General features: G+C 46.0%; 1 protein-coding gene and 1 non-coding gene across 2 annotated transcripts; both read left to right on the forward strand.

Moving 5' to 3' along the window:
- On the forward strand, positions 1 to 27,230 carry LOC8034148 (protein ABHD18). Its single transcript, XM_029995790.4, has 12 exons — positions 1 to 188; positions 2,308 to 2,412; positions 2,513 to 2,597; positions 5,611 to 5,711; positions 6,617 to 6,698; positions 7,741 to 7,825; positions 9,155 to 9,182; positions 9,315 to 9,453; positions 12,133 to 12,222; positions 12,349 to 12,453; positions 16,380 to 16,762; positions 26,500 to 27,230. The coding sequence occupies exons 2-12, from the start codon at positions 2,318 to 2,320 to the stop codon at positions 26,642 to 26,644; spliced, it is 1,338 nt and encodes a 445-aa protein (XP_029851650.2). The 5' UTR covers positions 1 to 188; positions 2,308 to 2,317; the 3' UTR covers positions 26,645 to 27,230.
- On the forward strand, positions 487 to 646 carry LOC115333170. The gene has a single exon (XR_003920717.2). It is a non-coding gene; the product is annotated as a small nucleolar RNA SNORA79 (small nucleolar RNA).

A 27,230-nucleotide genomic window follows, 5' to 3' on the forward strand; every position in this document is an offset into this window, starting at 1 on the left:
TGCATATCGAATGTCGAATGTTGTTTACGGGTGTTTACCTCATTTATTCAGTTTTTCGCTCTCAAACGCAGCAAGTGAAGGCGTGGCGTCATCGGGACATCTGGACAAATGTAACAGGTCTTGCCAGTAATATAACTTTCTAGTCGTAATCGAAACGCTCCCAAAGTCTTCCACGTTTCTGTATCTCGGTGAGTTGTGGCGTGAGCTTGTTTTTTCTGGAATTTCCACGATGCTTCGAATCGGTGAAACATTTCGTTGCCTTATCTAACTTCCAACATCTCATAGGGCTCATATTCTAAATATTTAGGGTCACTTATTATCGATATCAGCCGATAAATCGAAGGTACTTATTATCGATAACAAACCGATGGATCGAAGGTCAAACCAGCTATTCGTTCCCATTTGGACGTGTAGTGACAATCCTGAAATAACGTTAAAAAAAAATAATAATAAATACATATATAGTTGATCTTTTTGGAGTTGTCACGATAGCATGTTCCTTTGTTGCCTCCAAGCAGTCGGCAGCAGATTTTTCGCTATCGGAAACGAAAACTTGGATCTTTTTCACCCAGGGTCTACTCAAGAAAGATATTTTTTTATCTTTCTGCACCAATTGTAGATTCTGGTTTTGCGGATCCAGACATTTGCTGATAGTGTTTATTTCCACGCGGCTAAGAAAAAAAAAAAAGTCTTGTAAACAATAGAGCACGCTTTACATTCACGTTGGGTCCCGGAATTATTAAGCCATATATGAATTTTAAGTTCTAACATTTGGATGGGCTATTTTTAGATACGTTCTTCTACTGTTCCTGACCCTCCATGTTGTTTTTGTCTTACTTGTATTATGTTGACGGGTCCCGGAATTATTAAAGGGGCCCTGCAAGCACTTTTTTACTAATTTTTAATTTGCACCAAACCTGAGCGCACTGAACGTAGTAACTTAGTGTAACTTTTATTTTCTTGAAGTTCGCTTTATTTTAAAAGTTATAGGCAAATCAAAATTACGAAAACAAGCAAAAAATAACCTCCCTCATGACGTCCTTGGTTGCTTGAGCGGCGGTGAACTAGAGGGGGGTAGGGAGCTTATCGCGAGCGCTCACAGCTGCCGCATTCCGTGTCGACGGCGCGAGAGGGCGCCACTAAAGCGTGTTCTGGACAGGCTGTATGCAGCGGGCAGCCAGAGCGGCTCTCATTGCCTTTGCTACGTGATTAAACACTAATTCGGCATGACACTTCATTGGCCACAAACGACAGCAAACACAGGGTAAAGATCAGTTCAGAGTGGGAGCCACTTCGCGTTGCCAAACCGCAAGACAAAGCATCTCGCCGACGGCCTTCGAAAGGCTCAGAGCCGGTCGGATCCTCCTGCCCATACGACCGCAGCGCTGCCGCGTACATCCGGGACCTATCCGTGTCGGCGCCTGATCCCACTACTTCTTTCTAGTATGCGCCGCCTTTTCCACCGCTTGGTGGCGGGTATGTCGACGGGTCATTTCTTGTTTCCGTACTTTATAAACTGCATTTGTTTCTTTTCTCATCTAAAATAGTGAACAAAAACTACTTTTATAAGTAATTGAAACGGTTCGCGACACTTATATTTTGCATTTCGACTAAAAAGAAGCTTTTAGCGGCTCTGACCAGTAGTAAGCCCAGGACCAAAGACGTCACATTTTGCGCGCTTTCAGTACAGCGGGTCGCCCTCGTCGGTGGAGGAGGTTTCCGCGTCGTCCGGTTAAAATATGACGCACTGATATTTAGTTACTCTCTCCGTGCCCGCTGGCTTGCCCGAACTTCAAGAGACGTGGAAACCGCAAAAAAGGTAGACGCTTAAATATGATTGCAGGGCCCCTTTAAGCCATATATGAATTGAGCTTTTAAGTTTTAACATTTGGATGGGCTATTTTTAGATATGTTCTTCTACTGTTCCTGACCCTCCATCTTGTTTTTGTCTGTCTTGTATTATGTTGACGGATTTATCAAAATGTCTTACTATTAAAGCGAAAAAAAAAAAAAATGCAGGCAAGCTGGTGAACTAATTCCGTAATGATAAACCCGTGATGTTGAACAAACGTATGAACAACCACACACACAATCTCAAAACGCAGCTGTGTTTTGAACCAGTATGTGCAGTTGTCTGTCTCTTGTTTCCAGTCTCTGGTTTATCATTACGGTGTTTACTATCTTGTAAACCATTGCAGCAATATATGGGAGGGCAGGTTTTCATCTCGCAGTTTAAACATGCCTCATAGTTAATATTTTAATGGATTTTAGTTTGAATTCACCATTGCATGCAATCTGTTTTCGCAGCAAAACTGAGATGACCAGCGCGAGTCGTTTCGATGCTGTCTATAGGTCGGCTCTCCTGTCGAAATACTTCATCAAGGGCTGGGGAAAGCCGGACAACATCAAACGGTAAGAACCACTTGCCGACCATTGTGAGAAACATTTTCAGTAGTGATAATCATAATAACGCTGATAACAAAAACCTTTTGACTGGCTCTTGTCTGAACAGGATTTTTGATTTCAAGAAGCTGATGAAGGCTAGGGACACTTGCAGTCAGCTGGTTCCCTCCGACTACCCCATTGTGATTGACAAGGTCCGTATTCCTCTGTAAACAGTTTTCAATTGTAGTCGTTGACAGACTAAGAAATGTAGGGAGTGGCTTGTTTCGTGAATCATTCTTGGGAATTCTTGTCGGCCAGGCTGTAATCTGATTAGCTCTAAAGGGATAATGGAACTCCCTGCATTTTTTAAAGAGACACTGACTCCCCCCAAAATTTATTTTTGGCCAGGCAATTTATTATGGTGTCGGAGGGCTATGCAATCAATATTTTGCTATACACTCCGTGCGGGAACTATAGGGGGCGCTTTGAAAAACGCGCGCAGCGCCACTAGCGGAGGAGCTGGCGTTCGACTGTGAGGCGCGTTCAGCAGCCTGCGGTGCCTTTTCGCATGCCAAGCTGTGGCGGCGAAAGCGCGCACGGACGAAACTTTTGCTTTTTAAGCCGATAAGTTGAGGGTGACGTTGCATGAGTGCTGGGGCAGAAGGGCATTTAGCTGTTCTCCACTTCTTATATATTAAATTTGAGTCGTTATTAGGGGTAATTTCTCTAGCTGCGGCCGAAAAAGGAGTTGGAGCAATTTTCCGTAAAACAAGACGGCCGCCACCATAATTGCTCTGAGTGGGAAATTTATTTCGCTCGTCGCTGTAAACTTAGGACTGCTGGAACGATGATATTCAGAAGCGAGTGAGATGTTCACTAAGTTTGTGCACGAAGAGTGCCAAGTTTCTTAAGACAGCAGGTGTGAAAGTTATGTTTCTAACGAATAAAGAAATAAAGCTGTACGAGATATCCAATATTGGACCCAAAATGTTGCGTTATAGTGGGCTGTGAAAAGTGCAGATTTGAGCACACAGGTGCTTGGACTTGACAGTAACATGACACAGCACTTATCATAAAAAAAAGGGGCAAAGGGAAACCAGGTGAAAATTTGGTTTGGGCGGCGTAACTCAATGGGAACCGGCTTTGACCATGAAAAGGCTGTCAACAGAATACCACTGGTTGTGGGAGGTGGAGACTTTACAGGTAGGAAGGGACTAGTGGACTGTACTTCCAAGTGAAACAACTTTACGAAAGGTGGTTCCAAAGCCGAGAAAACAAAGCTGTCGGCCAACACACGGTTTGGCCGCCAAGGGCTTTTGCGGTCAGCTGTTGTGTAATAACCTGTTGTGCGAGGTGCTGATTTTCGGCGTACAGGTACTTTGGCATGACCGTCACTTGGCACAACACTTATTATAACAAAAAGAGTTGGCATAGCGAAACCAGGTTGAAATTTAGTTTGGGTGGCGTAACTAAATGGGAACCAGTTTTGACCGTCAAAGGCTGTCAAGATAATACCACTGATCGTGGGAGGTGCACACTTTACAGGTAGGAAGGGACCAGTGGACGGTACTTCCAGTTCGAACCACTTTGCGATAGGTGGCCCTAAAGCCAAGAAAAAAAAATGTTGTCTACAGAACTCGGGGCGTCAGCGTCTCCACATCCAAAAGGAGGCTGATCCAGAAAGAAAGCGCACCACATAAACTTCCATACTCAAACGTTGATTCTCCAGTGATTCCGAGTTTCATTGTTGTTTTCTTTAGATTTATATTTGTCACTTTTTTTACCGTTCGAATCTTTCTTCATGAAGTACAGATTGCGTGCCATACTTCTCCGGAAATATCATCGACACGTACGATGGGGACGAAACTTCTTTGGAGGGCATTTCTCCAATGAAATTGGCACTTCATACCCGCAAGTGTGGGATGGCATTTCAGTTCGTCCCATCGGCGCTTACACATGTAGGCGTTACTGGTACGAAAACAAACGCAGAGCGCCAAGCGGCAGTGTAGAATATGTCAGCCGCGCCGACACAGTGGCAGACATGATCAGGAGATTAAATTTCTCGCGTCGTACGGCACGGCTCCATCGTTGTCGCTGTCCCAAAAAACATCGGCGAGGTGAAAAACTGTGAAACTTTGTCTCCACGAGATACGACGCATAACTATTGAAGCACTTAATGACGCAGCACAGGCAGCACTTCATGCTGTGAACCCAGCGCAACCGCACCACTCCGACTTCAATGCGTACCAACATACGCAGCGTGGTTTCGGTTTCGTTTTCTCTGGGGTTCTCACTGCCTACCTTCGGTACCGGCCGCGCGGCGGCGCGCCAGTCGCGTCGCACGGAGTGTATAGCATCACATATATTTTTAATAAAGTAAAAAAATAATGCAACTGCTCGAAGCCGAAATTGAAACTGGAGTGGGGAGGTACAGAGGGGGAGAGAGTTGGCGAAGTCATGTTGCTGTGCAACTTTTTTTTCTTCCAAACGGCATATTCGCAACCTTTTAGAAGCCACAAAAAATGGGTGTCATATTTATTTTATAGTTTTAATATTGTATGGGTGCTTCAATGACCATTGCATTTTACGATGCAATAAACACGCTGGATCAACCCGCGTGTCACACGAACGAATATATCGGACTAAAACGCGTGAACCCGCACAAACTCTTGTGACACATACCAGCACCGCAGATCCTGCGGTTAATGTGATTCCCGTCAAACGCTGCGTGACGTCCGACGAAAATAGGCAGTTGGCGATATTTCGGAATTTTTGTGTTGTAGATATTTGGCCAGAAAAACTGGTTGGGCAACTTCTCGGGGGAGAACGCCCTTACGAGAGCTTACGGCATGCTCTTTTTGTTTCCTAAAACTTGAACTTCTTGTGTAAAAGTCGGGCAATGCGGTTCATAAATCAAACTTCATCAAACTTTGCTACAACTTTGAAGGTTCTCCAAATCAGTTGAACCTCCGAGTAACCTTGGGTTGAACAAAATTTGCAACATCTGTAGTCAAATCTGTCCCTTACATGTTAAAATTCTATTTGAAGTCCAGTCTCGCAATATGAAACTAACCCATAAGCACCGAGTTACCCTACGTGGGAGCGCCTTTGTAGTTTCGTCGGTCGCCGTATCGGTTGAAATTTGAGGCAGCTTGGTGCCGAGCGTGGAGCTCATTATTTCCTTTTTCTCGTACGAATGTTCTTGTTGCTTTTTTGACGGCGCAGGTGGAAGAGCACACCAGCTACCGTATCCTCGAAGGTCACCTGATAAGTCCTTTAGTGCAGTACCTCCCCGAAGTCGTGCCAAAGGAGTCTCACAAGGCATGGTGAGCACAACTTGTAACGACCAACCTTCGGAAGAAAAAAAAGAAAATAAACAAAAATGAAATATTGCAGTGATTATGGAGATCAAGCCTGGTGACAAAACGACTGCAGGTTTTTATAATATCTGTGGGTGGTTGTTCTTGAAGTTTATGATATTAGAATCTCGATTTCGGTGCTCATAAAGTTAAGGGGGGGGGGGGGGGGGGGGCGTATCTTTATTGATGTATGTTTTAGTGGATGTTCCAATTCGTGCCGGAATTTTGCGTGAATTATATCTACGGGCTAAATTAACTGTAAAGTTTAAAAGAGGGAGGGAGAAAGAGGGGCTTTATCTCAACAGACGCGTTGCGCTATGCTTTATTTTTAAGCAAATTTTAATACCCATTGTAACCGAACCTGCTCTGACCTGAGTTTTTTTTTTAAAAAAGAAGGCTTGGTGTCTCTTCAAAATGGAAGCTTGGACATGTCGGTAAGGCGCAATGATTAAAACGGACGGCAACCTGTCCAGTCCGTGTGTTCTCTTTGCGTCCTATCTATTCTTCCCACAAAAGATAATAACTAATATGCTTCGGTGTCAAAGAAGCCTCAATCATTACCAGATAGAACTCATTTAGCGATGCAATCACATTTCTATTTTCAAGTGACGTGCTAACATATGTTGCCATCTGACCCAAAAGTGTCAGTGGCTGCCTGCTACAAAACCCGCTACAGAAGGTCAAATGCCGCTTCCATCGCTCCAAACTTTAACGCACAAATAATGTGCGCTCAAGTTTGGAGGACAATGAGAAGTTGAAATAGCCCGTCACGCTTGTTTGTTTGTGAGTATTTGGCTCGTCGCAACTTGGTGGCAGTTTTGATAAACGAGTGGAGTTGCTGAACCCGTTTTTCTTTGTTCCCTCGGGTCCAGGTTTCAAGTGTTGTTGCCCAGGCGGTGGGTCACAGAGCCCTTACGACCCGTCTGCATTCACTTGGCGGGAACCGGGGATCATGTGAGTCGTACGAGTTCAGTCGCACTTTCCTAAAGTTGCACCTGTGAAGTTCTACGTCCGCCCTAGTAGCACAATTATTTGGGACCAAAATTTTGTTTGTGTTTGGTAATTTAGGGGGCCTGAAAGCACAGAAGGCCAAGGTGTAACCAAGCTCGATGTTTTTTGGGCAGAGTTTGTGTATTTTGGCCCTAAATTGGCAAACAAATGCCAGAATTAAGACTTCACTGCCCAGCTGTTCGATTATCACCCGGCTTCCTTTGGCCTTTGTTCTCGAGGAAATACCAGGATTAGGCTTCACTTCTAATTATTTGGTTTTCATCTAGCAATTTTGAGCCTAAATTGAAGCACCAAAATTCTGCTTAGCTGCTGGTTGTTTGGTTCATATGTGGCGTCTAGCTCATGTCTGGCTCTTTGGCAATTACTATGTGGCACACCAGAGAAAAGTGCTTTACCACTAACACCTCGGAGCAAAACCTTATTTCCAAGTAGGGCCCCTAGGACTGCCAAACTCGTGCCAAGTTATGTGTTTCTCTGGCGTGCTGCCTGGAAGGTTCATCTAAAGTTGCACAGGCATGCCAAGAGTTGCACGTGTCAGAAGTTGGGTTTCTCAGACTAGACCTCCACAGTTGCTTGTCTATGGTTTATCAGAATCATTAGGTAGCCTTAGCGGATTGGGTAGAAAACTGCCAGACCGCAGGAAATACGCAGAGCCGTGAAGCTTTGATGTCTTCCTTCATTGAAGTTGAGCACCCAAAAGAGCAAGGTTTTATCTATAAAGCAGGAGCTTAAAACTAAGTCACGGTTCGGGCTCAATGCTTCGATTTATTCGTTTGATAGAAGTTGCTCTCACCCTCTTAACCTCATTGAAAAATTTACTATAACCTGCTACAGAGTATAAGCATTGTGCATGTTGTCGCGCACAATAAAGGAGGGTCGAGGGCTTTGCAGCTCTAAAAGTAACTTCCGCTTAGTTGTCCTAAAGGTGCCGCATTGCATTGAGCATCACGCTTGATCCGTGTGACTCTTTTTTAACGTTTTGCAGCATTTCTGGAGAAGACGGACCCTAATATGTAGGCCATTGTTGAAGGAGCACGGCATTGCATCGATAATCCTCGAGAACCCATTTTATATCCTTTTATGCCCTTGTGTGGAATGTGTGAGATTTTAGTAATTGTTTCTGCATCTTACCAGAGTATAAACAAAGGCTTTCATTATGCTACTGTTCTTGAAACTTCTCCTTAACGCTATGGAAGAGTTTGGTGCGCGAGCAAGTGCGGTGCTAGCGACGACGAGGTGGCTAGGAGCTGCCAATCTAGCCAGCACTGCTGGAGGAAGTCTGGCAACCAGAAAGTGGTATCGGAATTTCATACCCACTCTGAACAAGCAACCAATAGAATCTGGTGATGCGTCGTCGCACTGACGTCTTGTTGAAGCAAGTGTCTTCAGTGTTCTACAGTCAGTGAACTGATCAGACATCCTTTTTGCAACATGCTCCAAAATAATCATTCTTCATTCCTCCTCTTGTCTCATAATGAATCCACGGTACCGCTACCGCCATCAAACTCCAGCGCCACGAGTGGCGCCATCAAGTAGAGGCACTGTGAACCTGTATGCTCAATTGTCTGGCTCTTTTTCCCTTGCAAAAAGACAGTTTTGTTTGAAACAAACAAAATAAGCGTTTTTCTAAGTTCTGTTATTAGAGATCAATAAAAAATGACCGGTGCTTGCATACAGTGTTCAATTCCAGACGTAAAAAAAAAATGTTGTGCGAGAAATTGTTTTCTAAAAACTAGCTGTAATTGCAAATTTGGAGTGGCCAAATGAAAATGCCCTCTTCGAGACAGTGTAACACCTAACAAAGCTGTAGTAACGATAGAGATGCGTCATCAGCGAAGGCCAACGCTGGGCACAGATTGGACACGACGATTGCGTCAACGTTCAGCTGTACTTGACTTGAAGCTGAGCACTGACGCAGCATTTGTTTCCAATGAGTCCAGCGTTGGCCTTCGCTGGTGATGCAAAAGTGGCAGCACTATAGCCTTGTCCTCTAGGCAGTGTTGGACAGTGACACTCCTAGTGCTTTTTTTGTTTTTTGACCCTGTACCAAATTTTGGCCGAAGTTTTGTGACCAGTAGCATATTGAAGGACTCTGGTATAACTAAGAAAATGGCACAATGTTGACCAAACTTTTGCTCGATTGAATGGTCTCGGTCGTAGACAAATGTGCTGGATGTCTTTTCATTTCGACTAACTTAAGGCAGGCGTATCAGTCACAGAATTTCATCTGCTTGTAGTAGGGGCAGTTTGATCGGACGGTATGTTGTCCAAGAAGTGCTGGGAAGAATTCAGGTGTGTACAACCTGAGTGAGAAATCCCTCACGTGTATTGCATGGAGCATTTTCTGGAAAAACAGCTTTGTGTCTGTGTCACCGGTTAGGCTCCTTGACAGGTAAAAAATGGTCTAAGAAAGCCCAAGGAACAGGTGTAAGTATGCACTGGATTTTTGAACTGTTCGTTGAAATTATGGAAACTTTTCTGGCGTGTTGGAACGGAGGCACACTTTTGTTTTCGACCGGAGCAGCTCTTGTTTAATGAAACGTTTCGGACGGCCCGCAGGCGCTCCAATCTCCACTGCGTCTCGGACATCTTTGTGATGGGTGGATGCTTGGTGCTGGAATCGCTCGCCTTGTTGCACTGGTGCGAGCGGGAGGGTTTTGGACCCCTGGGCATCACGGGCATCTCCATGGGTGGTCACGTGAGTTGTTCCTGCTGGTTCTTTTCTGGGCGGCAACAGTTGTGTTTTAATTTGAAAGCATTCACTGTCCCATGGAGCAAAGGCGGCGTTGTCTGTAACAGCGCAACGGCAGTTAAATTCCCATTGGCCAAAAGCACAGCAACGCAGATGCATCGTCACGGAAGCCGTGGAGCCGGCGGGGTTCGCCGCGCCTGCGCAGTGAGGCAGTGTGATGTCACCGCCGGAGTGCATGTGCCTCCGTAGCAATGGCGTCATTGTTGCTAAGGAGCCAGCTGAACTGCTGGCGGTGCAACGGGAGGGGGGACGTGTAGGCCTAATGTTAAGCCTAGCATTAGGCATAGCGTTAAGCTTTGAGGCCCAACGTTGTCAACTGGTGCCCGCAGCTAGGACGATGATGAGAGGACACGCGATTTCAGCATGCGCCGCACCGGGCTTCGCACTCCCACCGCTGCCTCCCCCAGCAGCGCAGCAGTCACCAGTGAGCCAGGGCAGTCTGTGCGGTGCAACGCCGCACTCCCTGCCGGCGCTGCGGCACTCGGCGGCATTCAGTTGGACATTAATGCTTTCGCATTCACAGCTCATAAGAAGTGCTTAGGTGTGCTTGGAATTTTTTTAGCTTCATTTTATGACAATGTCAACTTGTAAGGCTTCGCTGTTATTAATGTACCGTTTGATTTGACTTTAGGAAAAGTTCCTTTCACTTTTTCTTGCTGTTCCTGCTTACCGTATTTACTCGCATGATGAACACACTCTTTTTCCCGAAAAGTTGACTGATTTGGGGGGTGCATTCATGATGCGGGGTAAAATTTTTGCATTTACACACTTCGTGCAAATATCATATTAGGTGCCAATATGACACAGCAAGCTACTGCGGCGAGTCTTTCCCGACGAAGGCGCACTCACGGCTGGTTGGGGGCACGCCACAGTAACCATGCTTTATAAATTCCGAACCTTTTTAGGGTGCTTTGGCGTGTTTTTTGCTGAAGGAAAAGCGCCCTACGAAGCTCACTCAGCAAGGAAAGCAAAGCAACCGTTCTTAGGCCTAACATCTTTCACAATTTCACTGTCTGAAAGCAGACCTCAGACGACGGTGTGTTTGTTGACATCAATGCATCTGATAGGTGAAAAATGTCTGGGGCTGGGCAATTCCTCGACCCAAGCTTCGTCAAGTGTGCGTGCTGCCCGGTTTCACGGTTGATCACTTCCACAACAACTCACTTGCAGCCATTACGAGGGCGGCTTGGCTTGGCTTGACTTGGCCTGACCGCTGGGCGGCAAAAGAAAATTGGCTTGGTGGGTTTGGTGGCTAGCTAAGTTGGGCGCAATTCGAGACTCGCGGAGCCGAAGATTGGAGGTGCGTTCATTACGCAAGGGGAGGGAAAAGTCCAAATATTGGTACCCGTTGTGGGGGGTGCGTTCGTTATGCGAGTACAGTCCAACCTCGTTATTACAAACACTGATATACCGAATTATCGCATATAGCGAAGTAAATATAAATTTTGGTTGGTTATGCTTTATTTCAATGGAAGTTCGACCTTTAAAACGAAACCGAAACCACGGAATCCTACGCGGTATCGGTTATAGCGAAATTATTTTCGGCCGCGCACGGCTCGAAATATGTGCAATACCAAAACAAAAAGAAATAAAATCTATAAATTACCATGTAAAAAGGCAATGTACCTAAATTCAGTGCCGATTTTCAAGATACCGAACGTTGCCAACGCTCGAACGAGCACTTTGGGAGGTGACTGGCGCCCTATGAAGCGGGTGCATAAACCCTAAAAGATGGTGCACCAGCGGCGCCACCTATAAGCGTCATCAAACACTAAAATTTAGAGTGCCAAAGCGACAGCGACGGCAGTCAGTCAATCTGGGAGCAGAAAATGGCGACGTTGAAGCGCAAAGCTCTGTCTCTCGAGACGAAAGTTAAAATTTTAAGAGCAGTTGACAGCGGCCGCAAGAAGAAAGATGTTGCGGAGGACTTCAAGATCCCACCCAGCACATTGTCTACTCTCTTAAGTTCGAGGAAGAAGATTGAAGAGACCTACTTTAACAGCACTCTGAAAGGCGACAGAAAGCGTGACAGGCCTTCTCATTACCCCGGTGTGGAAGAGGCTTTGTTCTCCTGGTTCAAGGACGTGAGAGCGCGAAACTTGCGGGTGTCTGGTGCTCTTCTGCAAACGAAAGCCGTCAGTTTAGCGTGCCTCTTGGGGCATCATGACTTCAGGGCAAGTAGCGGTTGGCTTCAGCGCTTTAAGAACCGGCACGAGATCATCTGCCACACCCTGTGGCAGACGATTTTTCTGAGTACTTTTATAACAAATATTGAATATAACGAACGAATTTGCGGGCCCGATGCTACTTCGTTATAACGAGGTTGGACTGTACATTCATTATGAGAGTAGATGCGGTATTTACTGTGGTCGCTAACAGGAGAAGAACGGCAGGGAGGTCTTGACGTCCTCATTTTGTCGCGAGCCTTGAGTGTGCATGCGCTGCCGAAGCACGGCAGAAGGCAACGAACGTGTGCCTGAGGTCACGCATTCGAAGGAGATGCCCCGCTATTTTCGTCCTGTCAATGGCTGTGATCCATTTTTTTTAATGCAAATAATCCTAGAATGTTTGCATTACCCTATACACATTCTTCGACTTCACAAGAGGGTTTGTATCCAACAACAGATGGCGTCGCTGGCCGGTGCGAACTGGCACAAGCCTCTAGGCATCATCCCGTGCCTCAGTTGGACGACGGCATCTTGCGTTTTCACGCAGGCAAGTGAAAGAGTGCACCTTTTGTTGATGAACCGAACGGTAGCGGTCTGCTCGGTTTTCGCTCCAACTTCTGTATCTGCGGGCAGTTGGAACGAGGAAATACTAAGTCGGGGTGTCCTTTTGCAGGGGGTGATGAGTGGTGCCATCCCGTGGGAGCTTCTGCAAAGCCAGTACTTCTCGGATCACGTGTTTCGGGAAGAGATTGAACAGATGATCCATTCACCCGAAGAGGTATGTTGACCGGTGGCAATAGTTCTGGTGGACTACCGTAAAACACAGAGTGAGCGCTCGCTCAAACGTTTGAGCTAATCGCAAAAAAAATGGGGGATGGGTGCTTCTTAAATTCAAAAACAGGAAAAAAAAATTTTTTTTTAATGTGGTTTTTAATTTTTAAGGTTTACGTCACGTCTACTTTGCACCGGCTTTCTTACCTTCACACTTCGCTCCAGCGCGTGCGCAAGAGCTTCACTGCTTCGCACCTGTGTGCGCGCTTAAAGGTTAGCTGCTTTTCACTGGCGTGCTCGGAGGAGCGTCTGACATGGAGCAGCATTTAGGTTGGCTCGGAACTTTGCTGGGGTGGGTGCCTGATATGTCCTCCGCTTACATTTCAAATGTTTAAAAAGGGGTAGGCACTCGTTGCAGCATGGGCTTGCTATTTTATGGTAAACACTGTTTTCACTATGTTTAGATAGAGGTATACTCAAGCGTGGAGTCTTATAGGGGACAAATTTAGCGGCATGATCGTGTACCACCTTTTTTGGGAGATCTTCTTTATGAAGTTTTAGCCCTGAACGCATTCCATTAAAAAGTCTGACCACCTCGACTCAAAGGGGAGTTCCGAAAAAATTTTGACTCGCTGATTTGCCTCAAAATTGGTTTGACACATTGATAAGCACATCTAAACTAGTTAAAACCAGATCACAAGTCACAATACAGTCGACTCATTAATTGACACTCCAGGAAGCCGCATACGGTATTTACTCGCGTAGTGAACCCACTCGCATAATGAACCCACCCCCTACTTTTGTCCTTGAGGAAATATTTTTTTTTTTTTGTGTGTGTTTGTGGGGGGGGAGCACCCCAATTCAAGAGTTGGTGTGTAATATTTGTTCACTTTATGATGGTGCGATCGCCGGTGCCGTAGACGATCGCAATAATGTAACGTCACATCGTTATATATCAAGCACCGATGCCAAAACGTCTAAGAACCATGCTAAACAGTCTCCCGCGACACGAGCCCGAACGACGCAAGTTACAGTTTAAAAATCGCGCCTCTTTGTGGCGGAGCGCCATCTGTCGATTGCAACGGAAAGCTCCTTGCTTATAGCGCCATACAAGCGCGGCGGTATGTAATGAAAGTACCGTAACAAACAACGTAAAGTTGCCGCCATTTCATCGCTGCTTCTGTTTTCGTGTGGATTTTGTTTTGCGGAGAACTTGGACACCTTCTGCGAAAGCTACGATGGGCCGGTACGCTAGCTATACGGCTGGTTTTAAGCACAAAAGTCATTGAGCATGCGTTGGAGCATGGGAACCGCGCGGCTGGACGGCATTTCAGCGTCGATCTAGTGCGTGTACGTTACTGGCGAAAACAAGAGGAAGAGCTTCGCGCTACAAAAAAGGATCGCCGCGCATTTCGAGGGCCAAAACAAGGCAACTTTCCTCTCGTGGAGAACGAAGTTCTGGATTATGTGAAGAGGCTCCGCAGTGAAGGCTGTGCAATGTCCCACGAGTTGATTCAAAACCACGCGCGGGCCACAGCCAGAAATCACGGCATTCCTGCTTGCGATTTTAAAGCCAGCAGCGGTTGGACGACGAGATTCATGCGCCGAAATGGGCGCTGTGCCTTAGAAGGCGCACGACGTTATGCCAACGACTGCCGGCGGACTGTGAAATCAAAATACAAGGTTTCCATCGGTTTGTCATTCGGATACGGCAGGAAAAGGAGTTCCTTCTCTCCCAGATTGGGAACACCGATCAGGCTCCTCTCAACTTTGACATGCTGCAAAGCAGCACGGTGGAAGTGAAAGGTGCGAAAAGTGTGCTTGTGAAGACGACGGGCACCGAAAAACAACGGTGCACAGTGATGTTGGCGATAACAGCTGATGGCAGGAAGCTGCTGCCGTTCGTCGTTTGCAAGAAGACGCTTCCCAAGAACTCTCTTCCCGCTGGCATTCATGTCCGTGCTCAGGAGAAGGGCTGGATGTCCGCGGAGCTGATGTTGGACTGGTTAAAGACAGTTGGGGACGGCGTCCGGGGGCTCTTCTTTTGCCGTCACTGCTTGTCGTCGACAGTTTCCGCAGCCATCTGGAGAAAAGTGTCCGGCGCCGAATGGAAGAAATTAGCACAGACATCGCCGTGATCCCGGGTGGCTTGACGTCTATGCTCCAGCCCCTTGATGTCTCTATAAACAAACCTTTCAAGGACAGTGTGCGGCGGCTGTACACGGAATGGATGGCTGACTGGAACCACAACCTTACTCCAGCAGGGAAAATAAGGAGGCCGTCCGTCGACATGCTCTGCAGATGGATTCTGGAGGTGTGGAGCGAAATTCCCGGCGACATGATCATCCGCAGCTTCAAAAAGACTGGCATTTCAAACAGCCTAGATGGTACAGAAGATGATACACTGTGGGCCGAGGATGACGACGAAGCAGCAAGCGACATCAGTGAAGAGAGTGACAGTAGTTGCGAGTAGGAGCACCAACAAATGGCCGGCTAGTGACATGAATAAAAAAAGGTTACATATATGTTGTGCATGCACTTTTACTTTTTTTAAAAAGTAAGGTTTCAATTAATAGCGCGTTTCCTATCTACATCGTGATATGAAATTTCAATTCTTATAGATCTGTCGCAACTTCTTTTTTTTTTTTTTTTCGCGTAATGAATTCTTCCCCCAAATTGATGTTAACTTTTTAGAAAAAAAGGTGGGTTCATTACGCGAGTAAATACGGTACTTTTGTTTGAAATATCAGAATTTTGAATTATCAGAAATTCATCTAAATATTATGTCGGGCAAAGTAGCGATTTGCTGTAGGATTAGCTACACATACCAAGCAGATTTTTTGCACTTTCCTCTATGCAGGCCTACGTATATAAGCAGGCATGCACTTAAAACATTGATGAAGCTCGAAGCGAGTAGTGATTTTGGTCTAACGTTTTCTAGTCGAATAGTTTTTCCGAGCCTTGTACTACCGTTGTACCACGCTCAAATAAAAAAATTCAGCTGAACTCGTGAAGGTTGTTAACACCCTTCCGCTTGTCCACTTCCAAGCTCAGTTAGTTAATATAACCATATCTATGAACCGTGGCCTCAGAAAGATTGATGCCTACAGTTGGGTGGCATGTAAATGACAGTTTAACATAAAATTAATCCTAAAGAGAGATCAAGCTATCCTAATCGAGGGAGTTTATAAATCTTCTTGCTATATGCAAATATTTATTAATCTGGAATTTAACATCCTCACAAAAATTTAAGAAAGGACAAGCACGAATAATGAAAGCAGGTTGTCAGCACAATTCCGCTTGCATAATCGCGGTCTGACCAAGCATTGCAGCGGGCTGACCCGCTGCAGTGAAGATATGTATGAATTAAGCGAAAATGCTATTGAATTAAAGCTCGTATATGCATTGAAACCGTAGCAGGCTCTACTGGCAATGCTAAAAACGCGATGTCAGGCACTAGGTGGCGCAAGCTACCGCCCGTTACAAAGGTTATAGCCATTAACATCCATCCATCCATCGAATGTTGGTAGTATGGGGTAATAGGGGGGCAGCGCAGCTTGTTCCGGACGGGTTGCAAAAAGGTTATGGCGTGGAATAAATGCTGGTTAAGCTCTTGCCAGCAAAACAAAAACAAAATGTGCACGAAATAGTGTGTTTTTTGAGGCTGCCCGCTTGACTTGCACGTTATACAACACGTGACGTCGCCCCAATGGGAGACTCGTGAAAATTTGAATACCGTTTTTTTAGCAGGACCTTTATTTTCTATTTTCTCTACGAATATTCTGAATTCGGAGATAGTAAATAGCGTGCCAGGGGGAGGAGAGCCTGGGTATTCCGAAAATCTGTCTATAGTTTGGGTAGCTTTCAAAAAACTGCCGGAGCTCTCTGTTTAAACAACCTACCCAAGCTAAGTGACGCGTCATCTCTCCGCAGAATGCGGCGTTCAAGGCCGGTCAGCAGTTTGCCCGCAACTTCCCACACACCATGGAGAGCTACCGGAAGATCTCGAGGGAACTGCAGTCTTCATCGCCTCCATCCTCGTCGCCGTCATCGTCTCCTTCCGCCGCGCCGGAGACTGCCCGTTCTCCCGTGGAGGCGCTCAATTTCATGCGGGGCATCATGGACGAGTGCACCCACCTGGAAAACTTTGCGCGGCCCGTGGACCCGGACCTGGCGGTCTGCGTGGCGGCCACCAAAGACGCCTACGTGCCGCGGGAAGGGATCAAGTCCCTGCCCGAGATCTGGCCCGGCTGTGAGGTGCGCTACGTCGACTGCGGCCATGTTGCCGCCTTCCTCTTCAGCCAGCACGTGTTCAGGTAAATAACTGTCTTCAACATTTCTTTAGACCAGGGGTCTTAAACACGCGGCCCATTTCTCTAGCGCTAGAAATGGCGTGCGCCACAGTCATCTCATTTTGCTTACCTTTTTTCGCTCAAAACGTAGCTCTGTTTTCTTTTTTTTTTTTAAACATAATTACATAGTTTTTTCTAAGCTGTGTTTATTTGCCCTGGGTTTTGCTTTAGTATTTTCTGCACTTCTTAGCTATTTGTCATGGGAATCAGCTGTACAACAATTCCGCTGCTGCAAGCGCGAGCTCTTTGTTGAAAGACGCAAAGACGCAGCTCGGCTCGCGAAGTCTTGGTCGGCAGGAGCAGCTGTCACAAATAAAGCTATGAGCTTGAGATTCTTGCCTTAAAAAAATGTCACCATTAAAATACAAGCAATTTCGCAGACTGTTGTAAAAATCGTTGGGAAAGCAAGAACTCTCGTATTAGCAGTTTTTTAGAGTCTTGATAAGCTTGTTTAATTTCCGAGTAAATTGAGCAAGGGTAAAGACAGTGTGCTTCCTCGCTTGTCCTATTGAAAATGTGAACATGTTGGCGGAGCAGTGTCATTTAATTTTTGTTATCACAGCAAGTGAGGGTCCAAAGAAGTCCTATAAACAAATCAAAGCTAAAGAGGTCACTGGCAAAGCTGCGAGTTCCCTTCTCTTCAAAATCTTTTAAACACCCCCCGCTTTCGTTGGCCTTCGGCCTTTAGGGGGTGGGCTATCTGGCCTCTGCATTGAAATGTGTTTGAGACCCTGCTTTAGACCATCGGTTTTAAAGGGGTGGTGAAACGAAATTTTAGCGCCGATCTTGTTGCATAAATATGGGCTAGGGACAGGCACCACCTCGGAAATATAAATATTGCGCTGTAAAACACAGGAGAACTAATTTTAAACATAATTAAACAATTTCAAATTCTCATCTGGTGGATGGGGGGAAGTTCTCGTGACATCACTTGCGGCATAATAGCAGCGCCGTTCTGCGGCAATACGGCGTGCCGGCAGAATTCGCCTAGGCCTGAACGCGTTTGCAAAGCCTTGGCGGAGAAAGCCAAAGCGTAGTTGGCCACAGTGAGCTCGTTCTCGTTACGGCTCTTTGCACGACACGACCCGAGCATGCTTCTGGCACGGCCGGTATTAGTTGCTGCGAGTCGCGAGCTGCGAGCCGACGTTAAAAAGGATATGTTTGAACTACGAGGGTGTCAGCAAGAGCCACGCAAATACCTGTTCACACTCGGAGCGGACACGCGCGTTTGATCGAAGTGCTGGATTCGCTCTGTTAGACCGCGTTTCGGTAAGCGCTTCTGGACCGATCTTTTACGATTGCAACTCGATACTGACATGACACTCGGCAAAGAAAGGTTAGACCGACATCGCGTAGCTCCCACGAACTGCTATAGCTCGACAGTGACGTAGCGTCGAGTAAAAAAAATGGCATAGTAATAACAGAGTGTACACACCGAATTGCGAAGGTAATCCGAATGGCGTTTATTTGAGCTCTATATCACACAAAACAAGGAGATAGAATCAATGAGAGTCCCTTTTCGACGACAGCGTTCGTCACCGCTGTCTCGGAAAACAAGGAGATCGAGATGACAAGAGGAAAATATTGACCTCTGAAATTTAGTTCAGGGATCAAACTACTCATCCGGTAAGGGTCCACAAGGGTCGCGCGGGCATATTCCATTCAGCAGGCCAGCCGGTCATGGACTGACGGTCTTGGCCAAGGACCGCCGGAGCAACGGTGCGCCGAGTCGATGTTGCTGCTAGGCCTACTATATTCTGCCGAGCTCGCTCGGTCGGCAGAATCGTGGCCGTTGTAGCTCTTCTCGTGTGTTTGTGGATCCTGCGTTCTTGATCGTCGTGGTCTGTTTTAAGGGGGCACACCCCCTAGGGGGTGTGCCCCCTAGGGGGTGTGCAATCATATTTCAGCGTCTACCTTTTATGCGGTTTCCACGTCTTTTGGGGTTCGGGCAAGCCAGCAGGCATGGAAAGAGTAGCTAAATATCAGTGCGCCATATTTTAACCGGACGACACGAAAACCTCCTCCACCGACGAGGGCGACCCACGGTACCGAAAGCGCGCAAAATGTGACGTCTTTGGTCCTGGGCTTACTACTGGTCAGAGCCACTAAAAACTTCTTTTTGGTCGAAATACAAAATATAAGTGGTGCGAACCGTTTCAATTATTTATAAAAGTAGTTTTTGTTCAATATTATAGGTGAAAAAAATTAATGCAGTTTATAAAGTACGGAAACAAGAAATGAACCGTCAACATACCCGCCGCCAAGCGGCGGAAAAGGCGGCGCATGCTAGAAAAGAGTAGTGGGATAAGGCGCCGACACGGAAAAATCCCAGATGTACGCGGTGGCGCTGCAGTCGTATGGACAGGAGGATCCGACCAGCTCCAAGCGTTCCCAAGGCCTTCCGCGAGAGGCTTTGTCTTGCGGTTTGGCCGTTTCGCGGTATGGCAGCGCGAAGTGGGCTCCCATTTTGAACATATTTTTACCCCGTGTTTGCTGTCGTTTGTGGCCAATAAAGTGTCATGCCGAATTAGCAAACGCAATGAAAGCCGCTTTGGCTGCCCGCTGCATACAGCCTATCCAGAACATGCTTTAGTGGCGCCCTCTGGCACCGTCGACACGGAGTGCGGCGGCCGTGAGCGCTCGATGAGCTCACTATTCCTCCTCTAGTTCACGGCCACTCAAGCCAGGACCTATGACGTCATGAAGGAGGTTATTTTTTGCTTGTTTTTGTAATTCTAAATTGCCTATAACTTTTAAAATAAAGCGAATTTCGCGGAAAGGAAAATTTCACCAAGTTACTACGTTCAGTGCGCTCAGGTTCGGTGCAAATTAAAAAACAGTAAAAAGTCCTTGCAGGGCCCCTTTAAGGGGGGATATGGCCTGGGAGGCTCAACTTTTGAACCCTTCACCCAGTTTGGTTCAAATTTTGAGGGTTATTTCAGCACTATGAGGAAGGATAATCTGCAAAGTTATAACATTATTGGTCAACTTTACAGTATGCTACAGTTCTCGCACTTCAGAAAAAAGACACTTCATTAGGAAGTCTATCGTAGAAAAATAAAATTAGCTGGTGGCAAACTTTTTGCTTTAATGTGAAGAACAATACCCACAGTGCAACCTAGATAAAAAATAAATTGCAAAATATTCAATTATAACAAAAATAAAAACATCCCAAAATTTAAAAAAAAATGTAAAATTGTTGTTTAAAATTTTTTTTTTTTTTTTTTTTTTTATGAAGGAGTAGATTTTTTGAACTGTAAAGTAGTCTATCTTGTTCCCCAGAAAATTTCAGTCCCAGAAAACCTTGAATGATGTCCCTCTGTATTCAGAATGTCAAACGATAGCTTTCCTAAAACAAGAATTCCTGCCAAAAAGTGAAACTGAGAAAACTGCGTTTGAAGTTTCAACTTGTTTTTTATTTTATTTTCGGACGATGACAGAAACTCGAAATTTACCCGAGTCATTGGTGGCACCTTCAACTACATGAGCATGAGGAGGGCAGTGCGTTGAGGCCCCCTGAAGAGATTCGTGAGCTTTGTGAAACTGATGCCAAAGTCTTTTCCAACGACGCCTAGACGTACCGCGAGTTCGTTCTCTCGAAACTTGCCGATTGATATGGTGAGTGCGGTGTCGCGACGAAGTCTCCGCAAGTCGAGCAGCTAACAACAAACTGAAGGTTGATGCCAATTTCTTCTTGCAAGCTCAGTAGTTTTCCGTGGCACTTGAGGCAGAGTAAAATCGCAACAAGAGTCTGCATGGCGGACACATTGAGGAGCCGTTCAGGGGCTTTTCAACGGGAGCGTCTGTCAGCTCCGGGTCGTCCGTAATCCCCGCGTCGAAATCGTGCAGGCTGAGCTTCCTCTCGAACGTGGTCAGCACATCCGATTCGGAGATGAAGCTGTAGGCTCCGATGTCCGCCAAGCACCAGTTGAGCTTGGAGATCGTGACGACGGCGGCGGAGACGGCGACGATGGTGCCGGCGGAGACGGGTCCCCGTCTCCGCCGGCCTTTTGTTTTCGCCGTTGAGAACGCCGGCCAAACCTACTGCGAGTGCTAACTTCGGAAGCAGGCATTTCTCGGCAGAAAAACTACCGGGAACAAAGAGGGAAAACGAATCTAAACAGCGGCGAACTAGCGATACGATCAGAAGCGAAAGAAGCTGCCGATAGCGCACGCAGGCGGCCAATCGTGAGCCCTGTTTCGGGTCACAACCAATGGGATTGCTGGTATCATAGTTCCCACGTTTTTTCTGCTTGTATGTACGGGGTTCTCCCGGGACACAGATAGTCTCAAACGTAGCAAGCTTCTATGGGCAGAAGCTAGAAGAAACGGCGCTTCCAACGAGGGTAAGATATCTCGGCTGCGTCAAACGAGCGCGGAGTAGGCCTAATTTGAAAATGCTGAACTTCGCCGTCTGCTCGCTCGGCGGGTCGCTGCGCGCGGCGGCGAGCTTGCCGAAAATAATTTTTTTGCGAAATAAATACTGCGCATTTATAAATAAAACTTTCTGAAACTATGCTTCAGAACATAGTGAACCCAAATATAGTATTTTTTGAAAATGCATTTTTTCGGAAAAAATTGGAATTTCGAGGCCGTATCCCCCCTTAAAACTGGGTTCCCAGGAACTCGCAGGGCTACCGGCTCCCCACCGTACCTTTCAAGGTTTCGCCACAGCACCCCCTAGGTTTTCCCCACAGCACCCTTTAGGCGTTCCCCCCAGCACCCCTCAGGGGCTCCTCACAGCACCCCTCAGGGGTTCCCCCCCAGTACCCGTCAGGGGCTCCCCAAAGCACCCCTCAGGGGCTCCCCAAAGCACCCCTCAGGGGTTCCCCACAGCAGCCTTGAGGGGTCCCCCCAGCCCCCAAAGTTTCTCGGCCGTCCCTGCCTCTGATTGAAGTGTTTTCCCAATCAAAGTAGTGTTTCGGAAGATCTGAGTCATCCGTTGATGCATAACTATGTGCAGGGGTGAGGCAGCTGCGGCAATTGCACCAATTTGATACATTCAAGATTTCCTACGCCCAGTGGCTCCAAAAGCGTGAAATCGACCAAAATTGCACCACGCTGCGCTAAAGGCCACGGTGACGCTAGATTTAGCAGTAAGTGAATTCTTGGTCAACAACCTTGGGTGTTCCATTGCGAGGTAGCGTAAGCCGCTGCCCTATTCCTTGGTTCAGTAATATTTGTCCATTCATCTGTCCATGCAATTGATTCAATCGATGCATCCATAAATCCTAACCATCATAGCATTGCATCATACATCGCACTTCGTACCTTTCTGTGAGCAATTTCAGATATTTCACGGTAAAGGTCTACTCAGTACTTTCCAACACTTGTAGTACAAAGCTAGTTTGCTTGAATCGCAACTCATGGTATAACTGGCTAAGATGCTTTCTTAAAATGATGTCACACTCCTGAGGTGCTCCAAAAAACTTATTTGTTATCCCTAGTTCTCCAAAATATAGATTTTTCTGCTCCTAAGTTGCTTCAAAATGCAGGTTTTCCTGCCACTGAATTGCTCTCAAATGTAGATTGTTCTGCTCCAAAAATTGCTCCAAAACCAGTTTGGTCCGTCCCACACCTGTATGTAACAAACACCCCCCCTCCATATGTGCACCATTGTTTACAAGCTTCTGCACTGCAGCAGGACCGGGAGGTGCTCCTCTACTGTCTCTCAAGGATATGTGTCCCTTGATGGTGAATTCGTGTGGTGCTTTTAGCGGGCTCTAGAGCACTCTTCCAAGAGAGCGTCAGATCTAGTGGGTTGGGAGAAGGATGTGACGACGTGATAGTGTGGTTCATTCCAGAGGCTTCCTTCCCTCCGAGAACACTGCCAGGGAGTGCTTGTAAGCAATTAGTTTGTGTAAGCAATCAATTTGTGAGATAACTAATTTATTGCGTCAGGCGGATATGTCTGTCACCGTCGAAATCCTTAGTCGTTTTGCTGCTCACGTCCCGAACGCTCGTTGCAAGAATGTGACCGATTTGCGTGTTTTCGTGGGATCCTCGGACAACTTTTAGGATTCTCCTTTTGTTTTCATTTTTGTTCGTAAGCATCCCCCCCAAAAAATGACTTAAAATTTTTCCGCCGATTTTTGTAAATATCGACTGCATGATAAAAACTTAAGCAACTTTTAATTTCCGTATTCAAAGACGATTTTTTTCGTAAAACTTGAAATTCCGAAACGCTAAGCCCGTAAAACTCCGAACTTTGTGTACCACAAAGTACGCTCCACAGAACTCCAAATTTGTGGTAAAAAGTAAATTCCAACAAACACCTTCCAATTTCGTTCAAAGATAAACTTGGAAAATGCACGACCCCATTCGCGCCTCCAGCTCGTTGCTCGCCCCGTCGCAGTGGAAACGGGAAGTGCTCCAGCGAGGGTCCCCCGGTTCTAGGGCATGGCGAAACTGCTCACGATCGTGGCTCACGAACAGCCATTTCTGAGTGCAAACAACTCTCTTCGCTGTTCTCATGTACTGCTGCGACTCATGTATGGGTTTGAACCTTATTGTTTCACCATTTTCCAATGCCAACGAAACATGCCACAGTCAACATACGTGCAAGCAGCTGCGCGTCCCTTTGAATGGGAAATGCCGAGATTGGCAAAAGGATGGCAAAGTTTTGTTGATTTTTAAGGGTGGCGACTTTGATAGCACTGCTTTGCCCACAGTTGATTTCATTTTGCAGAAATTCTAGCTAGAGAGTTTCCATTGATTTTAGACTATTTTTTACTTTATAACTCGTTAATTAAAAATTATACATTGGCACCCGTGAAAATAACTTGCCACCTTTAGATTGCCATAGCTGTTCGCATAAATTGCCATTGCTGTTTGCACATTTGAAATTAGATCATCAGTCAGGAATTATAATATAGAGCATGAAAAACTATGTATTAAGATTTGTTAATTTTATCATTATCAATACAAATTGCGATAATGCGTGGGCCCCCAATAAACGCCACAGTCACAAAAGTACTAAATAAAGCCATAAGACCGTAAAGTTCCGAAAGAACGCCCCCCCCCCCCCCCCCCCCAAACTGAAGAGATAAATTGTGAAAAACATGGAATGCCAGAGCAAAACTTTATCAGAAATTATTGATAAACACCCTGGCACCGGCTACAAACCTTGTGACGCGGGAACTGATACCGCAGGTCGCAAACACCACAAATTCATGTTTCACGATGCGATAAACACACGGGAATTCGCTACAAACTCCTGCGTCACAAGAAAGGATACTGCAGGTTGCAGACACAGCAGATTCACGTTTTACCGTGCGAAGGACTCGCTGAAACACGCCGAGAACTCGCATCTCACGGGAATGAATACCGCGATTCTCGGACGCTGCAGATTCAAGTTTTATGGTGCAATAAACACGCGGGAACCCACTACAAACTTGCCTGTCACGGGAACCGATATCGTGCTCGCAGGTCGCAGGAAAAAACTCGGGAATCCGCTACAAACTCGTATGTTAAGGGAGCAAACACCGCATATCGCAGCAGAATCGCATATCCCGATGCAATATACACGCGGGACCAACTAGCGTGGAATCGAGATCACGCGCACAGATCAGGGGGAAAACACAGGATTCCGTTGCTAACTTTGTCACGGATACGAATACCGCAGTTTGTGGACACAGCAGATTCGCATTTCACGGCACATCATACACGCGGGAACAACTCGCATGTTATGGGCGTTGATATCGTGCGCGGAGATCTCAGACAAAAATGCAGGAACCCGCGATAAACTCGCTTGTCAGACGTGCCGGTACAGCAAATTGCGCAGTTGAAGCATTCCTTTCAGGCATCGCATGATGTCCGACAGGAATGGGGGGTGGACAATGTTTCGGAATTTTAATGTTAGATATTTAGCCAGTAAAACTGGATGGGCGATCTATTGGGGGTGGCCATTCTCTCTGAAATTTACGGTAGTCTTTACAGCAAGGTCTAATTTTTTTTAGCACATGAATAACATTGTTATCAAAATAGGCAAAAACACGTGATGTAATAAACAGCTCCATGCACGAAGCGTTGCTTTAAAAAAAAAACATTTTTGTTGCCTGTCTTGGATTCCGTCTTGGGGGTCAATGTAGTGAGAACAGTGTTTCTTAATTTATGTTTTGTGAACATATTCTCGTCACCCATGGTAATATTTTGTAAAATTTTGATCATTTTGTTATTTTTGTGTTGTGAATAATGCTAAAGCAATTAACCATCTAAATGCTCAAGAGCGGTGTGCAAATATTCGGAATTATATGAAAAGGACGCTGCAAGCAGGCCGTCGGTGAGTCAACCTACACGATACGGTTCAACACAGTAAGCAACCCTTTTTGCAATAAACAAGGGTTGTCGCCATTTTTTATTGCTGCACACATCTTCAATATTCAAAGTTAGTTTTTTTCCATATTCGTATTCGATTTATATTCGAAAATTGCAGTATTCATGCACCCCTACCAAAAACCCGCCAAGGGCTTGCAATTCATTACTTTACGAGAAAATGATTTTAGTGAGTAAACGCAGCCAAGAACACTAAAAAAAAATATTATTATCGGGGCTGATTTTTCCAGCAAAAACAATCTTCTGTTACTTCTAGGTGTATGAAAAACCCTGTCTTATTTAAAAACAAAATAAAGAAAAACATTGAACTCTAAAAAAAAACATTTTGAAGTTTTTGGATTGGACATGTGCACCAAAAAATATATTTGCCTCGGGCAATTTTTTTTTCAGTCAGTAATTACATTGTGAAATGCATCATCTTGAGTTGGGAGTGAAACCGAAATTAATGTTTAAATCGAGACATTAACTCCAAAATAGAAATTTGTTTCGTTCCTCACTTAAAATGAGTCGCCCGGCGTAAATATTGCGCTAAACATCCTTTTTTGTTTTCTGGATAGAGGTGACCTGCATGCGTGACACCCCAGCTTCCTCGTACATGCGGGAATAATTTTGGTCCCTCAGCGAAGCCAGCACAAAAAACAGGCTCGGCAGCAGGTACACCAGCATGTATATTCGACCCGCACTATTACTATATCCGCCATTTTGAAAAGCGAGTGGCACCAAATGTGGACAGTCGGAGCCGCAAATGGTTGCCGACGAACACATTGTGCGGAGTACTTTTTTCGCTATCCGTCATCTCTAATTTTAAAAAGTTATTGAGAAAAAGGCAAATAAAGGCTAAGCCAAAACCAACGTTAGAATTTTCCTGCACACTCCAGTGGGGTGGTGTCGGATCTTGCATGACTCGCGAGTGGGGCAGGCAGTCTAGAAGACCCTGTGTTTTGCGCGTTTTTGTATGTTTTGCCAGCACAAGCTTCCCCAGCATTTGTTCCACACCAACAAACTTCTCGCGATTATATGCAACATTCGGCATGCATTTTTGGTGCTGCCAGTAAGGCCTATCGGACCAAAAATAAAAATTCAAAAACTTTGCAAAAAAAAAAAAATAGTGACTCGTAATTTGGGCTACTAGCTTGGGCGTGTATATTTATGTATCAAACCAATTTCGAAGCAAATAACTATGAAAATTTTTGCCAGAAGAAACTCGGGGCATCACTTAATATCTTTGTGCCCACTTTGTCTTCGGCATTCTTGTCGGCCAATGCCACAACCTCGTTGGCCATGGAGCGGTAACAAGAAGCTTGGAACTCTCCACGCCCCGCGTTTTAAGTCGTTAGCAGTTGTTGCATCTGTTTTCTTTCTTACAGGAAAGCGATCGTGGACTCGCTCGCCAAGACCAGCGCCAAGTACTACGGAAGGTCGCTTTTCCCGAGCCAAGAATCGGCCGTGGAGGGCGCCGTTTCTGTGGCGCCCGTTCAACTAAACAAAAGCGCCGAAAATTCGCGAGCCTGACGACGTCGACTTTATCCACAACCACGGGTATGAAGGCTGGTTCGCACATTTGCGTTTGACTGCCATTGGCCGAGTTTCCTCGCACCTGCTTGCAAGTGAACACGCAGGAGCTGTCCATGAGGGTAGCCCTGGAAATGCGTATCGCTAGACCGAAGGAAGGACGCCACCCAACATTGACCACATATTGTTGGATTTTAAACAGTTCAGAAAAGAAAGGGACAAAGCACCCGCAACTGTAAACTCCCGAGGCAAGCCGAAATATGTACATGAACAGACCAAGTCTACGGGCGATTCCGTAGCGGGAGTCCAAGGACCGAGATCTGGAGAATGCGGGCCACGGTTAAACGCTTCAATTTCTCTTCTTCTGTCAGGTCATGACATAGTGCATCCATCTTTTTTTTGCCCATAGACATACTTTCGTTCGTTTGAGGTTTTGCGGTAGTATTTGCGATATCAAACATACGCACTATCCACAAAAGTGGTTGCTTATAACGTCAGAATTATTACGAGTAATGATTGTGTTGTGTGTATGTTTATACAGCCAGAAGTCAGTCAGCCCCAATAGGTGTCTGGTGTCTCAGCTGTG

The sequence above is a fragment of the Ixodes scapularis genome, unplaced genomic scaffold (assembly GCF_016920785.2).
Source record: "Ixodes scapularis isolate PalLabHiFi unplaced genomic scaffold, ASM1692078v2 PGA_scaffold13__105_contigs__length_92229423, whole genome shotgun sequence".
NCBI lineage: Eukaryota > Metazoa > Arthropoda > Arachnida > Ixodida > Ixodidae > Ixodes > Ixodes scapularis.